The sequence below is a fragment of the Ictalurus furcatus genome, chromosome 21 (genome assembly GCF_023375685.1).
Source record: "Ictalurus furcatus strain D&B chromosome 21, Billie_1.0, whole genome shotgun sequence".
NCBI classification, from domain to species: domain Eukaryota; kingdom Metazoa; phylum Chordata; class Actinopteri; order Siluriformes; family Ictaluridae; genus Ictalurus; species Ictalurus furcatus.
In genome coordinates, this window is record NC_071275.1 from 16,516,301 (window position 1) to 16,537,561 (window position 21,261).

Genomic DNA, 21,261 nt, shown 5'->3' on the forward strand with positions numbered 1-21,261 from the left:
GGGAGTTAAAAATGACACTAGACCACCACTGTTTAATTTGACAAGTATGGAGTTAACTAGAAAAAAAAAAAGAAAAAAAACAGCTTTTCTGAGATACTGCTGTAATTTAATATTCGGATTTATTTATTTATTTTTCATTTCGGATGCTGAGCGGCTGAAACCTTTCCTTGACTCGGTCGGCTAGATTTATTAGCTCATCCTCAATAACCTTCCCTTACGACGCGATCGTCTGCTTGAGTATCCGAGATCCGACCGTCTTACTCGTTCTTATTTTTAAACCAAAAATCAAACGAGAGCACCCAGATAGTCCACGTGTAGGCGTGAGACTCGTGCAGTCGTTCCAGACAGACTGGATGCTCAAAAAGAGTGACGAGAGAAAGCGAGTGAATAACATCCTAACCCCCTTCTGTCAGGAAAAAAAAACAACAACACAAGGAGGCAGAAAATGAATAGGTATGTAATCCATGTCTGTGGGAACGTCTTTTCTCCTGCCAGTGCTTAACAGCTTCTCTACACTGTTATCTGCTATCGAGTCCACCATAGCGCTCATGTACAGTACACATTCACCATCTCCTTCCTCTCTCTCTCTCTCTCTCTCTCTCTCTCCACTTCTAAAGAGACTTTGAAGTTATTTTTGGACCAATACTTCAAGGAAGTCAGTGAAGGACTATCATGATACAGGAGGGAGCACTGAACTAGATTTAAGGAGCTATTTGGTAAAAAAGAAGTTCAGAACAACTTGTCATGTTGCCAAACTGATCCTCTGAAGGCGAGTGAGCCGACACACCGACGCACTGAATCAAACAGCAGAGCCATAAAGCTTAGCACGCTGCTGGCTTTCATGATTAAGCTACATACACACTCCAACATCATAATAAAGAGCACCGTGGAGTTCTATGGTATCTGTGTTTTAGCACTTATTCATCTAGAACACCATTTCAAGTGACAATTTTATATCGATATCCTGTTAAATGATATTACAGAATACTTTACTGAGATATTATCAGAAACAGAATTGCATTTACATTTACCCCCAGAAATGGGAACTTGAGCTACAAAGTGTGTGGGTGGGGGGGGGGGGGGGTGGGGGGGGCGAGGGGTTCTAAGGGGTCAGGGTTAAAAAGCTAATACTTGTATATTCAGCATGACCCATGTGCGACTTTGTTTACTGTTGATGCTGTGAGCAGCCATTTTGTTTTTCCTGACATCACTTGCAGAACTTGGGGGTTGAGGAGACCGTCCCAAATTTCCGAGTAGGAATCCTGAGTCGGGTCTGAATCGAGTTTTAGTCCGATGCAGCACTACTGACGTTGACGTTAACCAGGAATATTACTGAAAGCGGACGTTCACTGCATTTTTAAAAGTGACATTGTGATATAGACCATGTATCACGGTATATTTTCTATCCGTCTTATCCACAATGACTGGAGTCGAATACTCCAGTCTGATTGGTCGGCGGTTTACTCCGAGGAAATGTTTGTAACTTTATTTTTGCCACCACGGGAAAGTCTTCAGGGTGGAAAGCTTTGCGAAAAACTTTATTGCTTCTTGCGAACATGATGAGCTGTGGTTTTTTTTCCGTCTTATTAACTTCAAGCGAGAGAAAAAAAGAAAAGCTGGCGAGGAGCTACTAGCGACCCACCACATTAAACGTAACTATAAACAGACAAAATTTATTTTAGATGTATTTAATTAATACGATATTGTAAGCGTCGGCAAATTACTGTTGTACGAGAGAAATAAAACATGACAGAACTTTGTTATTTGAAAGAAATTACATCCCTTTGTTGATTATTTTCCTAAAACAGCACTGCCTATAGTGGTTTATTCTTTATGTATTGCTGTCCCCGATATTACCATGTTTTCACTCGAGTGTGTAAAGCTAATTACGTCTTAATACATAATTATCTAGAATACTTCTACAGTTTTACTCTGTTATGATATAGTATGTACTATATTTGTCATGATCTCTGGACCAACTTTTATTTTAATACCAATAAACAATACGGTATTAATAAGTATACCATAAAAGCTGTTATACAAAACTATTGTTTTCTTTTGCTCCAAAGATCCATGGTTCATTTTCATAACAGTATGCTAAGACAGAGTTTCGTAATCACAGCCCACCTATGCGTTCTTTACATCATAACAGATGCATTAGCAAACCTGGTCATGCTTCCTTTACCCACAGCACACACCTGTGCAAGATTATGGAGGTTTATTATTAGAGCCGAGTGTGCTGACTTTGCTCCGAGGCCTAAACAGTCATTATGTGGCACGCAGGAACATGGTGCACACAAAGGAAATGAAAACAGAAGCGCACTAAAGCCATAGCCAATCAGAGCTTTAGAGAAAATGGCTCTATTTCGGTTTGGTTACCGTAGACGTGGTGTTCTCTGTGTTTCTCTGAACAGACTGCGTAATTACGCAGCGGATGGGATTTTTGTTTGCACAGACCAGCCGATTTATTTTGGGTTCCCGCCGTTCACTCGTGTGCGTGTATGTATGTTTACCGGCCAATTTATTAGGAACACCATACTGATACTGGGTAGGACACCCCTCCCCTCCCTTTATTCTCAGACACCAGCAGCCTCAATTCTTCTTGACGAGGGGCTATAAACATTCCTTTGAGATTCAAGTCCATGTTGACATGATAACATCACGTAATCGCTGTGCCAAGAAAACAATCCCCACACAATTAGACCACCAACACCAGCCTGAGCTGTTGACACAAGGCAGGCTGGGTCCACGGCTTCAAGCTGCTGACGCTCGATTCGGGCCCGACCATATTCGTATCGTAGCAGAAATCAAGATTCATCAGGCCAGCTGATAGTCCTCCAGTCTTTAACTGTCCGGTCTGGGTGAGCCTGTGCACACTGTAGCCTCAGATCTCTGTTCTCGGCTGACCCGACGTTGTCTTCTGCTCTCGGAGCCCATCTGCTTCAAGGTTCGATGTGTTGTGCGTTCTGAGATGCATTTCTGCTCGGCCCAGTTGTAAAGATTGGCTCTCTCATCAGTGAAACATTTCTGTCCTCAGAACCGCTGTTCTCTGGATGTTTTCTGTTTTTTGGCACCGTGTAAGAGAATGGCGTGCGTGAAAAGCCCAAGTGATCAGCAGGTCATTTTTAAAATTCCCAAATCAGCCCCATACAATATACCATAGTTAAAGTAATTTCCCCCCATTTTGAGGTTTGATATCAACAGTACCTGAAGCTCTTCTCTTGTATCTGCATGATTTTATGCACTGTGATGCTGCCACATGATTGGCTGATTGGTTAACTGCATCAAGTGTTTAGGAAATGTTTATATGCAATTAAAAATATATTAAATAAATAAATAAATAACTAAATAATGTATTTACAGTCGGTTTAAGTTGGCCATACTTGGCCTGGTTATACTTGTAGATATAAGTTTTCTCCCCCCTGTGCAAACACAGCAGAGACGGCTCGAGCGCGACATGCATTAACGTTTTTGTCAAACAGTTTTAGCTGGCCAACCACCTTCATGAAAAGGCATTACAAATCCATTTAGCCAACATCATTTATGAGTTTGCTCTGAAACCAAATCCCATTCCCAGCTCAGCGAATTCAATTCCCATCAGCATCGCCGTGCATCACTCCTCAGCCTTGGCGTAGAACATATATACACACACACACGCTCTAAACACTAACACATTTTCACATCCTTGATTCTTAAACCTCACAGTGGAGCCAGAGTGCAACATTTTGCTCACGTGTTAGTAGAACTCATGTACATGACGGGGATGCTATCGCAGCTGAACCGTTTGGCTAATCAGCTCACGTTGCCAGGGGACAGCTTAAAGCATGTCAGTCATCACCAAAGGAGCTCTGCTAAGACGCACACACACACACACACACACACACACACACACACACACACACACACATACCCCCGCCTCTCTTTGAATAGTATCCCTTTTTTGTCCGCTGACAGTGTGTAAGTGTGTCTGATGAGTGCTAATTAATCTGATTAGACCACTAGAGAAAGTGACTGGTGCTAGTAAGGGAGCTGACCTACTACTAATGCGCTCCTCCCATCGCACTTAATCCTATTCATGTCCATTCTTCTGCCGCTTTCTTCCATCCCGAGCCATCACTCAAGAGACTATTGTATCGCAAACGCCTGGTTTTGTTCCTCGACGATGTATTGTGTTAAAGAAGTAGGAAGACAGGCTGTCCAGCATATTGACAGAATGGAGTGGTGGGCAACACGGCAGGAGTTTTAGATCATATTTTCAAGTATATACACAACTTTTAAAAACGACTAGGGGAAGACTCTTTGGAGTTAAAAGAACGCATGGGGAAAGAAATAAAGAAAATGCATTGTTAACGAGGAGTCTTACCAAACAAATATACAGCGCACAGATTAATATTCTTAATAGCCCGTTTGTATAAAATCACTCCGAAGACAATTCCACACGACTCAAGACGTAGCTTTTTGCTAACCGGCGTTCGGTCGTGGTTGTGTTTGAGAGCCACAGCCACTCTTTATTAATGCGTGGTGGCTAAACTTGGAGCACGACCGATCCGCTCTGGACACTGAAGAACGTGACCATGAGAAATGCGGTGATGATGTAAACTCGTTCAAACACAAAGCTCCTCAGTCCCTGGTGGGCCGGCAATCCGAACGAATACCTCGAAAGCACCGTTAAATAGATATCAGAGCATCGGCTTCAGGGATTTCCAGGCTGTCGTCGGTCAGCACGATGTACTTGGTGAACCTTATGGCTAGAGGTGTAGAAATCAGCCTTAAACCAGTTCAACACCAGCTCTATACGACGTCACGCTTCTGTACCTGCAGCAGAATTACCGCGAGGAGCATTTTAAGACAAATTCTCAAAAAACAGTTGGTGAAAGAGATATGTAGAATATTTAGAAAAAAACATTCCACTCATTTTTGAATATATATATATATATATATATACACACACACACATACACACACACACACACACATACTCTGAGTGGAATACATTAAGGGTGACGTCCTTGCTGTTGCTGCTGTTTAGAGGAACGCCCACATGAATCAAGCCCCAAGAACAAAACCTGTATGAATTTCCCGTGTAAAACCAAGGCCAGCACCAGCCGAAGTCATATCCTCAGAGAGCAATACTATATTATCAGGAAAACACTGATCTAGCTATGATACTGCCTCCCCCCCCCGAGCACTTAAGCAATGTTCAGCAAGTGGCCACTCCTTGACCCTGACTTACTCTATAGCGATCTCGATTCTCCTTTCCCTCCCCCATTCACTCATCCCTTCCCCCTTTCCCTTCCTCTTGCACTTATTCGGATTTTTTCATGAGCGGGGGAACGGATCATATATTGCTCTTATGGTTCACGGACGATCCAGATGAACCCTTGGCAAGGACACCGCATCATTAGACGCAGAGCTAACTAGACACAAATTTTCGCAGACTCCACCGTAAGCCGATATTCCAAACCCGGGACTTGTGATCTAGATACAGGCTCTCGGCTCTTTCCTCAGAAAATCCACCTAGTGACACAACATTTAACTCGACTCCTGAAATCCTCGTCCCCCCCCCACCCCCCTCAAAGCTTGCTATCAGTCGTGGGCCAGATCCGAAGCTTAGCCCCCCATGGCGCTTTCCATCTCCGTGTGTCCCGTTATGTCCGTGCAAAGAGATAATGAAAATCGGAGATGGACCTGATAACGGGAAGGAGGGGAAGAGGAAATAACTGCAGTCCTCTGAATGGAGTGGACTTATCCGCCGGCTTAGGGATGACATTTGTTTGTTTGGATTGATAACTATGACTCACATGAAGCGAGCTGCTCCAGAGATTAGCTTGTCGTCCTAAAGCGTATCGTGTTGGTGAAAGAAATGGAGAGAGGAGCGTGTCTATCAAAATGTCCATCCTGAAGAAGAATTAGAAAAATAATACATGCACGCACACACTGATACACGTGCCTCTAAAACAACGGAAAAACTGACGCAGTACAGAGTACCTAGTGCATGAACAGGCCTGACACACACTCCAGTACAGCAGTGTGGATGGAATTCAAGCTATATGACACTGCAGATGAGGAATATCATGAATATTCACTCCTACTACTCCTTTAAAGCACAGATTTGAATACATTAGGTTAGTCGAGGGTGAAATTTCCCTGGCAAACCAAAAAGAACATGCAGTTACATCCACTAATATGCTTTCCATGGATGAAGGCCAAACCTCTCTGGAGCAGAAAAAAACCCAATATACTCCCAACTAGATCAACCCCTTGGTATGAGAATTCCTAGAAAGCACATCCGCTTGATCAATGGGTGGAAAAATAATATGGGATCAGCGGGGTGAGAGAAACCAGGCCATTAGTCTGCTGACCTGAGGGAAGAGTGAAGCGCTGTTGATAATGCAGGAGTGGGGAGATGAGGTCATTTTTATTTTATTTTATTTTATTCTGCGAGTCCTGTCGGATCACCTGCACGCTCTCGGGCACCTCACTGCTCTAAAAAGGATCCGAGGTCCGAAAATACGTTCCAACATGCTGAGCTGCCTCGTGTTCTGGATGAGTAATCCTGAGTTTGAACGGGTTCGTGATCCAGGGGATTTTTACAACGACTTATGTGGCTTGTAGAGTGGAAAGAAAAAAACCCAACAAAACAAAAAGAATCATTAATGGTGCGAATGAGTGCGAAATGATCCTGTTACAAACAAACAAACAAACGTCTACTACTACAATATCTAATATGTTCCTCCTAATAATAATAGGGTATTAAAGTATGCATTAGGGCGCACGGTGGCTTAGTGGTTCGCCTCACACCTCCAGGATTAGGGGTTCGATTCCCACCGTGGCCCTGTGTTCTCCCTGGTTTCCTCCGGGTACTCCGGTTTCCTCCCCCAGTCCAAAGGCATGCATGGTAGGCTGATTGGCATGTGTCCGTGGTGTATGAGTGGGTGTGGGAATGTGTATGTGATTGTGCCCTGCGATGGATTGGCACCCTGTCCAGGGTGTACCCCGCCTTGTGCCCCATGCTCCCTGGGATAGTCTCCAGGTTCCCCGTGACCCTGAAGAAGGATAAGCGGTATAGAAGATGGCTGGATGGAAGTATGCATTAAATATACTTGATATATTAAAGACAAAAAAAACAGGAAAATATTTTTCAAAACAGTATTTTATTTATTACAAGATCTAGTATTGAAATGATCTTTTAGTATTTTTTAAATATATGAATATATACGTTTATATTTTACTATATATATCGACAATGAAAATAAAAGTCAGCATGGAAAGTGAATGAAAATTCCATATACCCAAATTAGATTTACGACTGTAGCACAATAGCGAAGTGTGATATTTCATAGTGGAGCATATGAAAACAAAATGCTGACACTGTTACAGATGCAAAATCAGTGAAACACACACACACACACACACACACACACACACACTGCTCAGAGAATTTTTTTCCTACATCCTATCTCTGTATATAGACTTTTCCCCGTTCTGCAGTGGCTAGTAATAAGGTCAGCGAATCTCATTACGGCCAGAGGCCGAGAGTTTTCGATTATCATTTGGCTGCCGGCGCGGCTCAGAGCGGAAATGGAATGATATTTTGTTACCCGCCATCTGCTGCATGGCCCAAACACTTCCTCGGCAATTCAATAGCCCGCTGTGTGTGTGTGTGTGTGTGTAGGGGGCTGCCGGGGTGTTCGCCGACTACTGTACACCAGCATGCTAACAAACACACACTTACATTCACACAATTTACTCACAGCCCAAACAGCTGCTTCTTTAAGGTCAGCCAATGTGACTGAGGGTTACTTTATACACAGATAAGCTTTATGTACTGCCATCTAGCTAGTCAGAACACGCTAACAGGATTTCATATGACATTTCTGCTGGGAACTCCACCTGTAATATAATTTCAGCTGAATTCCTCCAACCTTTACCGAATGAATCTCTTGCTCAATGCCAGAGGAAAGAAAAAAAAAAAAAAAAAAAAACCACATTTAAAAAATCCCCGTATGGAATTCAAGAACACTTAGATACTACATCATAATGATCATGGAAAATAGACCGCAACCTTTGTGCTATTGTTAGTCGCTAGATAATAGCCTGATGGATAATTTGCTAATATGTGGTTTGTGTGAGGTCAACACACTGAGCTAAAGAAATATGACCTCCAGATCACACCGCTAAATTTATGCCTTTTTTTTAATTTTTTTTTTATAGTTCAATCCTGTGCGCTAAGGCGATTTGTTGCTCACGGCCATTTAAGCTCAAATTGATCCTGTCTTGCCGTGCATTATGGGCCTGTATGAACACTGTATGAAAGCGTTGGGAGGCTTTGTGTGGGAGGCTTCGGCACGAACGTGAACCAGACACGAATTGTAGCGTTTGGGACACAGCATACGCTGAACGAGACGGAGAACACCAGAGCAAGAAACGACGGACAGAGAGCGAGACAGAGCCAGAGACAGTGTGAAAAAGTGCCTTTGGCAAGGACTGGGCCTGTGTGACCACTGAAAGCACAGGACAAAAGAGAGGAGAGAGAGAGAGAGAGAGAGAGAACGAGAGAGAGAGAGAGATTGCTGTCGTGAATGCTTTCCATTCGTTTTAGCTAATAGACCCCAGAGCTATCGGGCTGTTTTTAATGGTAATTAGATTTCCTTTCTGGATCGTTCCGTGAATGCTCGTCAACGGGCTGTCGAGGCGAAGTGCCTCAAAGAGGCATTACAGAAAACCTGTTGTCTGGCCAAAACATCGGCACTGCCTCGGGAAAGCAGGAAGAATGGAAGAGAGGGTGAAATGTCAGACAGTGAAAGCTCGTCGCGCCTCGGGCCTCGTCCTATCACGCTGAGGTGAACGAGTCGCTCAAACTCTGGCCCATGGCAAGTTTTCCCTCCGTTTTCTTCCTCCCCCTCCTCTTGGTTATAATTAGTCATTTCCTGATTGCTTTCCAGACGCAATCAATGATTCCGCGACGGCCGCTGTACAACGGATGGATTCGCCTTTGGTCACAATCATGAGTTTCCATAATTCATGACACTTCAGCGCAGTAAATATGGACCCATTACAGATTCATTTATTCATAAAATTTCACTTGAAAACAGACATTAATTGTGATTCTCTCTCTCTCTCTCTCTCTCTCTCTCAGTGCTCTTTTGTTTTGTTGTAAAGTCAGGTCAGTCATTTATTCTGGATGAGTATAAATATCTAAGAGGCAGAATGTATGCAAAAATCAACAGCCTCATAAAAACAAACCACAGTGCTTGACTGTAGGTGTTTGTTACCATTTGTGTTTTTATTTTTTATAATAAATAAAATAAATAAATAAATAAATAAATAAATAAATCAGGATCAGGTTACCCGTGTTACTCTGCAAACGTTAATTGTACTGACCAGGATGACCAGTTTTATATGCCATTTGAAAAAAAAAAAAGTTCCTCCATTGTGGAACAGTCCACACACACACACACACACACCATTCTGGCCGTAGAGACATCACGTGACACCGCAGGACGTTACGTAGATGAGGAGCGAAAAACGAACCCGTGCCAAATAAAGTTGTGTACATTTGTCTTTGGGTAAACTGCGCGACTTTGATGTTGCGTTTGGCCGTGGAGTCACGATGAAGCTGCAGGTGTTATTTTGTCTCGAGGCCTCGGTGATGAACACAGATGGCAGACGAAGCAGGAGCTTGTTTACACTGCTAAACAGGAGCAGGTCTGTTCACTCGCTCGCTCAGCCGTTCACTCAAACGCTCACGATTGGGACCCCGCCGTTGTTTGGCTCGTATCTGGCTGTGGAGAGAGTGCGAGTGTGTGTGTGTGTGTGTGTGTGTGTGTGTGTGATGGGGGAGGTAAAGTGAGATACAGTGACTTGGAGATGTTCTCTAATATCTCCTTCTCTTATTTTCCTCACTCTAATCTTTCATTTCCCTTTCCTTCTTCCATCTCATTTTTCCACATCTCCATTTCCTCTGTTTTTCTTCAACTCCTTTCATTTTTCTTTCCCCTCTTACTTCCCTCTCATTTTTCTTCTTCTTCTCCCTTCCATTCCACACTTACATTTTTTCCTCCTTCCTCCCTTTTCTCATCCACCCCCTCTCCATCTAGTCTCTCACATCACCACGTGTCCCCTTTCCTTTCTCGCTTCTCTACTCATGATCATTACACTCTTAATTTCTCCTCGACTTCCTATTCCCTCTCTCAGCCTCTATTTCCTCCTCTTCTACACCCTAGCGCTGTTCTCTCTTCTCCTCTCATCCACGCTCCTTCTCTGCTCTCGTCTCCTCTCTGACTAAAGGCCCTCCCCTACCTTCCTTCCTTCCTTCCCTCTCCACCTCGATTTTCTCCTCTCCTCTCTCCTTTCTGCCTGACCAATCTCCGTTCGATTTTCCCCGGCGGCTCGTTCATCGAGCCCTCGGGGTGATTAACGGAAGAAAGATGGCCGCGGCTGCGGCGTAAATCCAGAGGGGGTTCAGGTGGAACACAGGCGCTTGTCTTCACCGTGAGGGATGGAGGAACGCGCCGGCCAAAGCCTTCAACTAGAAACGGCCTTTCGACTTACTCAGGCTGTTTAAAAATAAATAAATAAACAGAACCGCTGATGGAAAAAGAGGGGATGTTGAAATGAGGTTGCAGACAGAAAGACAGAAAGAAAGAGGGACAAGCAAGAACGAGGGTATGAAGGAGGACGGAAACTCCAGAAGTCCCCCGGGTGAAAACGGAGAGGCCCATCTGTTAGACATCTGGTTCGGAGGAGTGAGAAGTGAACCACCTTCAACATGTTGGCTTGGGGAATCTTGATTAGTAAATGAGAGCGAGCGAGAGAGAGAGAGAGAGAGAGAGAGAGAGAGAGAGAGAGAGAAGGAAAAGAGAGGGCTAGAACATAGAAGACCTCCCATTATTCCCAGAAAATGTGCTGTGAATAGTGAAAGGTCTTAAGAGGTCACGCCGAGCCATGACTGTAATAACTGGATGAGGAAGAATTTCCACTTTCCAGTCTGATTTCACGCTTGCCCGATGCTCCAAGCTTAATGTTTTAATACCGGCACTAAAAGAGAGGGAAAATAGTTCAACCTCACAGTCACATGGTGACATTTACCTTTGCTCGTGTGAAATTTTTTTTTTTTTTTTTTTTTACAATACACACATCAGGACATGTTCTGCATCCTGGAACCTTTCCAGATTTAAATATCATTTTACAATACCGGTGATGTGATAATGCACACGTGGCTAATCAAACACACATGATCACGTCATATACAGTATGTACATATATATATATATATATATACATACATATACACACACACACATACACACACACACAGAGTGCAGAAAAACATCAGTGATGCCTGTAATTAGTGTCTAGAAGAGGGCGTGCTAATGTTTTGACTCGGCATGCCATTTTATCCGCATGTTCATGCTGAACCTATGTGGAATGAATCAATCAAGGGTGTCATGGAACGTTTTATTGAGCTGTTTATGTTGACGTACCGCTAGCAATGAATTTTACAGTGTCGAAGCACGATCTGCGGTGCAGAGAGCCGATCTGAGCACGCAGACGCTGTGAGGCCCTGTTCACAAACCGCGTTTCAAAATGGAAACGATCCTCGTCCACGCTGGCGTTCCCGCTGGGTTTCAGAAACCATCTCCGTCTACACTACGCGACCGAATACGCGGGTCACATGACCATTCGTGCACAAGTGTGAACAGGAAGTCGGTTGCTAGTCCCGACCGGCGTTCCGTGTAGGGCTTACGCGGCTCGAAATGAGATTCGCTGCCGACTGGTCTAATCGTAGAACGCGTCTTGTGCGTGTAGGCAGCTGCAGTATTATAAAATATAGAATTTAACTGCACGATGGCTGCTAAGACTACAAAAAAGCCAGGAAAGCTCAGTACAGTCTCAGTGTTGTTGTGTATACGGTCAAGGTAGAGTAATGGTCTCCACTTATATGGCGCTTTTTAAACCTTAGCGGTTTATACTGGTTCTCATTCACACACACTCACACACCAATGGTAGCAGAGCTGCCATGAAAGGCGCTAGCTTGCCATCGGGAGCAACTTGGGGCTCAGTGTCTTGCCCAAGGACTTGCCAATAAGAAGGACTTCAATCCGCTTCATGTGGGCCGGGAATCGAACCGCCAGCCCTACGATTAGCAGACAATCCACTCTACCACCTAATGGTCATATTGTAGGGGCTTGACGAATCAGGGAAGGATATGCGATGATCCAGAAGACCCCATCGGGGGGCGAACGTAGGCCGCCACGCCTTCGTTTTGGTCTGTTTACACTGAAACGCGAGCCAGGAGTTTTCAAACTAAACCGGGTCTCCGTTTACGAGGGTCGAAAACGGCGGAGTAGTGTTGACGACAGGAGTAACGGTAGCAACAGTTATGCATTTTAAAATGAAAACCCCCTCGTGTAAACCGGGCCTGAGAGAGCGTGGTCAATAAAAACGAAAGCCCACACCTTGAAAAAAAATCCTGACGAGTGAGAGGACGGGAAGATGGCGTGTCGCAGCGCTCAGTGCTCGCAGAAGTCAAGTGCTCTCGCATGCGACAGTTTCTTGGCAATACCTTTGCATGCGCTCTCTAGTAAAGCTGCGGTTGATAGTCGTACCGTAGGGAGATGAACCTGTCCGAATTGCTGTCATTTTGCGTCATCGGTTTGTACACCCGTCCTATATCGTGTAGTATCGTACGTAACGTCAGAACATGAGCGCCGTACCAGACGGCCCCAGATCAGCGGTGCGTCCCCGATTCAGACCGCCGTTCCTTTCTCGCTGAAAGGAACCGGAGACAGACACACAAAAAGAACACAAAGAAAGTAAGAATAAGAGACCGAACACTACTGTTCTCCAAAGCCACTACACTCTACGCTGAGTGAGTCTTACGGCTGGAATAAATCAGAGCAGACAGACTTTGATCATGAGCCATTCTCTGCGTAGTCTCAATAGCAGGATGACTGATCACTGCTCGCAGATCCGAACTGCCTGGGAAAACAGAAGAGGGAAAGAAAAAAAAAATACAAAAAAAGGGAAGGAAAAAAAAAAAAATCCATGCCAATTTGGGTGGAAAACCAGACCAAAAAAACCCCAAAACAAAACAAAACAAGGCAGGGAGAGAAAGACCACTGTAGTATGAACAGAATCAGCAGAAGTAAGACAAATTGGGTTGAGTCCACGGGCCGGGATCTTTCTTTCCCTCTCTTTCTTAGTTGGAGGAAACGCAGTGTCCTCCCAAGCATTAAAGTGGAAAAACCAACGCCGCTGCGAAAATTTAATGAGACACGCGACTCTCCCGGCACGCCGCCGCGTGGCATGCGGTTATTCTCCCTTCTTCTTCTTATTTTCTCTCGTTTTCTTTTTCCTCTTGCAAGCTCCTTCGCGCTCTTAACCGGGCCAAATGGAGTGAGTGACGCGCTTGTAACCAGACCAGCTTTTTCACTCGGTCCCTAATGCAGCGCTAATGCACTACGACTGTGAAAATGGCCATTCGGAGAAATCCCAGAAAACCTCATGACATTACCAAGTATATCTCTGCACACACACACACACACACACACACACACGCACAAAATCACTCGGCTGATGGGATGCAGCGGGGAGGGTGTCTAATAGTTTCTTGTTTTCTCTTTTTTTTGAGGCTTAAGTGAAGGACGAGTAATGAAGCAATCGCTGCCGAGGCGCTAATATCCAGAGCCCAGACGCATCAACGGCACAGCATCGAACAGAACGGCGCAAAGAAAAAAAGAAAAAGGTTGCATATGCAGCAGAACAAGGCCACGCGACTGCCATTTCATTCTCAGCTCCAGTTACACCTGGCGTGTTCGGCAAAGCACTCAGCGATGAGAATAACGCATCGCTAGAGCACGTGGAAATCACGTCCCGCTGTCTGTTTAAATGGTTCACTAGAGTCGAGATTTGGATGGAAGACACGGCGAATCGTCTAGATCACGGACCCAACCGAATTCTTGAAACAAAATACCGTAAAAGAGCGGATAAATCTGTGGGGGAACAGCGACTTCAGCGACTCACGTTTTCTAAACGTCAACCGTGTCGGCGTTCAGCCGGTTACTGCTCGTCCGATCACATGCATTTGTTTATGTAAATGTCAGCTGAAGGCAGCGTATCGGACCACTGACGTGCTACGGACGTTAGATCAGAAATGGTGGCGTTTTCACGTTTTATTTATGCTCTTAGTGACCTGGCTTGTTTAAAAAATAAAAATGTAAAAAAACGTTTAAAGATGATTACGCAGAGAAACGTGCTAATTCTCCCTGCGTCGAATTCAAAACAGACGTCTCATCTGTTCCGAGCTCATGGCACTACTCAAAATGTGAACCAGTTCAAATTAGATCAATGATTAGGATTATCAACGGTAAGAATATCCCTGCACTTGTTTGCTGCTGCTGTTGGTCATTTCCGGTTCAATCGAACGACCACTTCCTGTTGAAGTAGGCAATTCTCGGCCATGTTTAGTGACGGAAAGTGCCAGACTCTCTAACGACAGATATACACACACTGCGTATACATGCTCAAAATGCCCCAACGTGTTCCTTTCCTTTCCCCTAATCTACCACAACAGATCCAGCTCTGACGAGGCACGTTCCCTGCCACGTGACGATGCTTTGAGATCCCTCGCACTCGCGCTAATCTTCACCGGCTCTTCGTTTCCCCGACACACACGTCTAGACCTCGAACTACGCAACTCGTTCGGACGCTTTTCAAAGGGCTGGGCAGAGTGTAGGAGTGATAGAGCCTTTTCTTTCTTCGGCACCTTATTCAACGGTTCGTCTCGGTTCATCAGGGTAACGTGCACCTTTTGAAGAAGGCGTGTTTTCTTTTTATAGAAATGGTAAGCAATATTTTCAAAAAGTCAGCAGAAAAAAAAATATATATATATATATATATATATATACACACATGTGAACAGGTTTCATCGAGTGAATATTCTCTGTGAATATTCTGGTGAAGGTGAAGTCATCAAAAGCACGCTAGTGAAATCCAAACTTCAGATAAAAAGCTACATTGGGGCCAAAAAAAAAAAAAAAGCAACTTTTGGCGGCGGAATATTTCGGAGAGGCTTTTGAGAGCGATTCGAGCAGGTGGAAAACGAGGCTCGACGGCGCGTCGTTTAAAGTAAAAGAGTCGACGCCGCAGGTTTTCACTCTAAATGTTTGATCAGGGTACAAATCACTGCCAGCTGGAAGAGAAGCATCAACCGCCAGGCCGAAAGGAATAAAATATATATATATATATATATATATATATATATATAAGATCCGGAATCAATGGAGGTAGAAAAGTAAAATAATTTATGAGGTGAAGGAGAAAGCCACAGAGTGATGGATGAAGTCGACGCCGTTTCACAAAAGACCTCGAGTGAGCTTGTCCAACAGTGTTGAATTAATGGTGGTGATCATCTAAAGTGCGCTCGGCAAGGGTCTGTGAGCAAATTCACACTCCTGCTAGGGGACTTTCAAATGGAAAAAAAAATCATTCTATATACACATTTGCGAAACAGAGTATTAAACGAAGCAGTCACTTAATAGATCACGACAAAACTGTCACTAGTTTAAAAAAAAAAAAAAAAAAAAAAAAGGTTTAATGCTGACTGACTGAAAAGAAAAAAAAAAATCCTATTTTCTTTGAGTGTCTCCTCTATTTACTGATGAACTTTTCTCCTTGAACGTATGCTTTATTTCCCCCCCGTGCGATTAGCTATTGAGTCGTGTGGTTTGTATTTTTCCGCCTGTCGCACGGATCATTAAAACGGAGACTAAAAGAGATCTGATATTGGTTGCTTTGCTTAGACGACTCGCAAAAACACCGAAAAGAGCCACACCGATAACTCCTTTGAATTAACTGGAATATTAAATGAACCCGAGAAAGAGGCGAAGGAGTGAAAGCGCAGCCGAGGGAGTAAAGACGTGGAGTATAGTTAAACGGCGAGGACGCAGACGGCTTTGGCCGCGTCGCTCGCTGTTTGAGCTGGGATAATGAAGCGGCATGAAATCGGCCTTCTGCCCACATAAGGTTCGGACAGCAAGCCAAGCAGGCCTTAGTGGAACGAATCAAACAGGGCCAGGAGGGAGGGGAAAAGAAAGAAAAGCACTCACTTTTCAAAGCTGCACAATCCTAAAAATAATACATCACACAGAGAACCTGTGAGAGAATTATGGGAAGTACCCACCCTTCCCATGTAAATATAATTATATATATATATATACACACCTATAGAAAAAGACCTCAGCAGGCCCTCATGGAAACAATGGCATGGAACAATGGAAGGTGCGAGCGCAGAGCACTATTTGAAGCCGAGACGAGCGTTTTCCCCCCGCACGCACACTTCATTAAGCACGGAAATTAAGGCACGGAAAGAAACGGACTGCCTGACAAGAACGCTTCCTACATTTTCTCTACACAGCATACACACCGGACACGGTGAAACTCTTCGTAGCCTCTTCAGAGTCTCCTTACAGCCTACATTTTCATAAACCTGTTACCCGAGCGGCCGTACGGCGGCGAACTCAGCGCGACGCTAACGCGCTCGATAATGAGACGAGGACAGCGTGATGAGGATGATGAGGATGTCGTTCCAGGGGCCGGCCCGCGCATCCCAAATATCAAGCGCGCCAGACTAGATCTCTGGAACTCTCCAGAGGCTCGGGGATTTAAGTGGCCGATAGCGAGCGGACGTTTAGCAAATCATCCTCTTCTATTAGGCGCAGATACGCTTCCACGGCCCACATAAAAGAAGGAGGAAATTCATGAAGGCTGCGAGTCTGACGCCTCTTAAGAGATTTAAATTAAATTTAAATTACTATCGAGTCATGATGCATGGTGCGCTGGTCCTCTCGCCTCAGAAATAACAGTTTGGAGCACTCTGTCCATAGACGCTACTTATGCCAGAGTGAGACATAGATAGATATGTCTATAAGGACTGAACTACTATAGAGGTATATTAGTCAGGTACCGGAGCAGAATGATAAAACGAAGGCGACCGGATTTGTGTTATAATCATGACGACAGCCTGATCAAGTCCTCGTATGTCTTCTGAATCATTTCAGCTGTAGTACACTTCAACGTTCAACGACCTGCACCGACTCACTCCAAACCTTCACGGACCAGACTGTTTTAGTTCATGCCACACAGGCTACCTGAGACACGAGACGCCTCTTTATTAAGACACGCTCTGTTGGCGCGTGACTGAAAGCAGGCACGGGCCACGAGACACCCTGCAGCGAGCTCCAGAACTACCGTTCGTCTCCTCCTCAGACAAACATTCACACATTGTGCACTCGATAGGGAGGAGAAATAATAATAAAACGGAGGCATTTCCATTTCCATCTCCTAAAACCTCGTCTCCGTCACAGCAGCATCAGCCGAGTATGACAAAGAAAAGAAAAAGATAAAAAAAACAAAACACAACAACCCTCGGCTGTCTCGTCCCCGAGTTACGAACAGGTCTGTTAGAGACAGACAGGAGGAGAAATGTCACCCAACCAGGACAGGGAGCGATCTGTCGGAAAGTAGAACGGGCCGGATGGACGACGGGGGTGCGTTAAAACGGTACATCTTCGATGAGTTTCTCTGTCCTACCTGGCCTGACTTCAGTAGTGCAGCCGAGTGAAAAATAAATCATTGAAAAAAAAGAAAGAACAAAAAAACATAAAACAGAAAACGGGTGTTCTGTGCATGTACTTTCATTCCTCAAACCCTGCCATTTGCTAGAATTTGAAATTGAGAAGTGCACCCGGAGAGAGTGAGTCATATAACTTCAGTATCTTCAGGTGCACGAAGACGGCGTTTGCCCGTTGGCGTCAATGCCTTATTTATGGAACGCTCATTACTAGTAAAAGCTCATGTCTGTTTGAAAAGTAAAGATTTTGGGTTCTCTGTTTGAAGACAGCACCCTGGATCCGAGTCTCCCCAGGCCGTCTCTTCTCAAGCACTCGAATCAGACGGAATGGAAAATGAATGTTCGAGACCGGCAACTCAAACACAGCAAGCATGCGTAACCAGGGCTGGCAGTACACTTCCCATACATACATCAAAGCCAGGGTTGCTCGGAGTTATGTCATTTCCATTAATACTGCTGTTCCTGTTTTCTTCTCCTTTTTTTTTTTATGAACAGAAACAGGGACACACGCGCTAGGGGATTCACTGCTGTATGCAAAAATCTGGCAAATGAGATGCCACACTGATTGCAGCGAACGATCACGTCGTCCAGAAGTGGGTCAGACGAGGCGGAAGGTGGAAAAAATAAATAAAAAATTTGATTGCAGATTTATTTGCATCTTATGCAGAGTGTCAAAACAAGAATACAAACCACGGATCGATTCCACCAACATTACGACAACCGACTGTGTCTAAAGCATCTCGGTAAACCTGATCCGAGGTGCACGACTGCAGTCCTGCATGGCTGGTGCGACCCCAGGACTAGTTCGTTCAGGAAGGATCCAGTACACCCTTGTACACAAACTCACTGGATCTTCAAGTGGCTGCACTTTACAGTACGTTATGCCCAACCATACACCATCGTCTGTCTGAGAGGAACCATGCATGGCATTCATGTCCATCATGCTAGATGGCTGTGGGAACACACGGAGATGCGCGTGCACTGTGGCGCAGTCGCTGCCTGACGTGCTGTCGGTGGAAGCACAGACGCACGTGCAGCGGTAACTCACAAAATAAGGCTGATCTACAGTATGGTGTTCGTGTGTGTTTGCAGCGAGGACGCGCTTTATCACTCGGGGCTGCAACATTCTTTATGTAGCGCGTGAGACGGAAACGGTTTTTTTTTTGGTTTGTTTGGGTTTTTTTCCCCCACACAGCTACACCGTGCATTTTCTCAACAAAATAAAAACAAAACAGATGCACAGAACCTCTATATTTGATATATCATATACACACATTTTATATAGAATGGATTAGGTATTAATAGCGTATATTGAATACCAACTTCACTGCAGCATGAAGGGGAATTCTGCACGAGCCCTGGCAGCCTATTTATATCCACATGAAAGATTATTATTATTGTTGTTGTTGTTGTTGTTGTTGTTATTATTATTATTATTATTATTAAGGTAAATAGGAGGGAAACACGCTGTGCATTCCTGCCCTGTTAGTCATCCTTGTAAGTTAGTGTCTACTCCATGATGAATCAGTTGTAACGAGTGTGACTGGGATGTGAGGAGGCTCGTGAGAAATGTATAAATAACGGAAATAACGGTTCTGGTTTGAAAATCAAACGCAGCCCTGCAGGACCGTTGGCTGCAAACAGCTGTTAATCTGTAACCAATTACAGTGGACGCTCTGGATCATGAAATGTAGCACAATCATCATTCATAACGAGCTCGATTTCAACACATCATCATCATCATCATCATCATCCTCCTTTCACGCGCAGTAAATTAGTGCGAATGTGTTGCTATGGATAATTCCGGTAGTTCGGGGAAAGAGAGAAAAAAAAATGGGGAGGAAAAGAAACGGAGTCGTGTCCACAGGGGAAAAAAGGAGGTTAAAGCTCTTCGGTTTCGACGCAGGAGGTTGGAGAAAGTTCACAGATGTAAACAGGGAGTGAATGTTTCGATGTTTGACGCGTAGAAAAAAGCGCAAACTTACCGGGATGCGCGTGGGCCCGGAGGAGCGCGCAGGCTGCCAGCGTTAAAGCCAGAATCCAGCAGCAGCAGCAGCAGCGACCCGGTTGCTGAAGCCTCGGCATGGCACAGCGCACATCGACAGCCGGCCACGGAGCAACTGTTGACTTGAGTTATCCTAAAAACGTCCGGTTTAAAAACAAACAAACAAACAAACAAACAGACAAGCAAACGCGTCCAAAACAAAGTGTAACTGTTTTTTTTTATTTATTGTTTTAGCCAGATGGAAGCTTCGGATATCACTCGGGGAAATTTTCTGTCAAGTTCGTCCAGGAAACAGTTTTTCCTTCTTCTTCTTCTTTTCTCTTTTCTTAAAGCCCCTCAGAGCGTTTACTCAAGCCGTTACTCCTGAGGTAAAAACAAACAAACAAAACAAAACAAAACATGACATGACGGCGCGCGTGGAAGCTGGAGTGGACGAGATTTCGCTCGCGCGGCCAAAGCCAGTGAAGCGCGCGGAGTCGAGCGCGCGACGCTTTTACGCCAGAGCACAAGAGAAGGCAGAGTCGGAGGAGCAGCGGCGCTGGAAGCTCTCCATTCCGCCATCCAGGAAGTAGCCGAAGTGTGGCGGAGACTTTCAAACAGGCACGGGAGAAAAAAGGAGGGAGAGAGAGAGAGAGAGGGAGGGAGGGAGAGAGAGAGAGAGAGAGGGAGGGAGGGAGAAAGAGAGGGGGGGAGAGAGAGAGAGAGAGAGAGAGAGAAAGGCAGAGCGCGCGCCGCCGCCGGATCCTAGCGCCGAGGAATCGCCTGCACTTTTTATTTATTTATTTAAAAAAAAAAAATTTTCACGGAAAGATCCTACATCCGAAACCGCACATTTCTCCTACTCTGCTTTAAAAAAATGAACTGAAGAGTGCAACATGTGTAGTGATTCATTCTCTCTCTCTCTCTCTCTCTCACACACACACACACACACACACACACACACACACACACACACACAACAGGACACGAGCTCCAGATTTGCTTACTACATCCGGTCAAAATCCGAAGTGTGCGGAAACTGAACACAATCTCATAATAATTCCAGCACTGTCGAGGGGGCGTGGCTTCCCAGATGATGTGGACAAGTTCTGGACATTGTCCGAGATGATGGATGCTTCTGAAGGGTCTCTCGGCAAAACAGAGCCTTGCGGTTATTACAGTCATGAGCCAAATTTAGCCAAATGTAGTATATTTCTCAAATGGCTGTAGCATTGAGGTGAATCTTGAATGCATATATTGAATTAGCTTTATACAGTCCTTGAGGGGGGTGCTCCTCTTTTATTTATTTATTTATTTATTTGGGGGGGGGGGCATGTTAGAATACCTTTTGGGTATATTTGAAGCTGCCAATGTTTGGAACATACTGTGCACTATTTTATTAAATGCGTTATTCTTTTTATCATTCATTTCAATTTTTGTCATTCATTTATCAACAAATTCAAGCTGTATCCATCCATCCATACGTTTTATGTACCGTGTGGAGCCCATCCCAAAGGACTCTGGACACAAGGTGGGGGATACCCTGGACAGGGTGCCAACCCATTGCAGAGCACAACCACACACTATGGATAATTTGGAAGTGCCAATCAGTCTACAATGCATGGCTTTGGACTGAGGGAGG

At 44.7% G+C, this 21,261-nt stretch overlaps 1 protein-coding gene across 2 annotated transcripts in view; it reads right to left on the reverse strand.

Moving 5' to 3' along the window:
• The window catches only part of ptprga (protein tyrosine phosphatase receptor type Ga), a 298,438-nt gene extending 278,187 nt beyond the window's left edge, over positions 1-20,251 (reverse strand). Inside the window, exon 1 of one of the 2 annotated variants that reach the window (XM_053652631.1) lies at positions 19,621-20,251. In XM_053652631.1, the coding sequence (XP_053508606.1) occupies positions 19,621-19,720 (100 nt within the window). In that variant the 5' untranslated portion in view covers positions 19,721-20,251. The remainder of the gene's footprint in view (positions 1-19,620) is intronic. The other variant, XM_053652632.1, reaches the window with a different exon arrangement.
• Between the last annotated feature and the right edge of the window lie 1,010 nt (positions 20,252-21,261).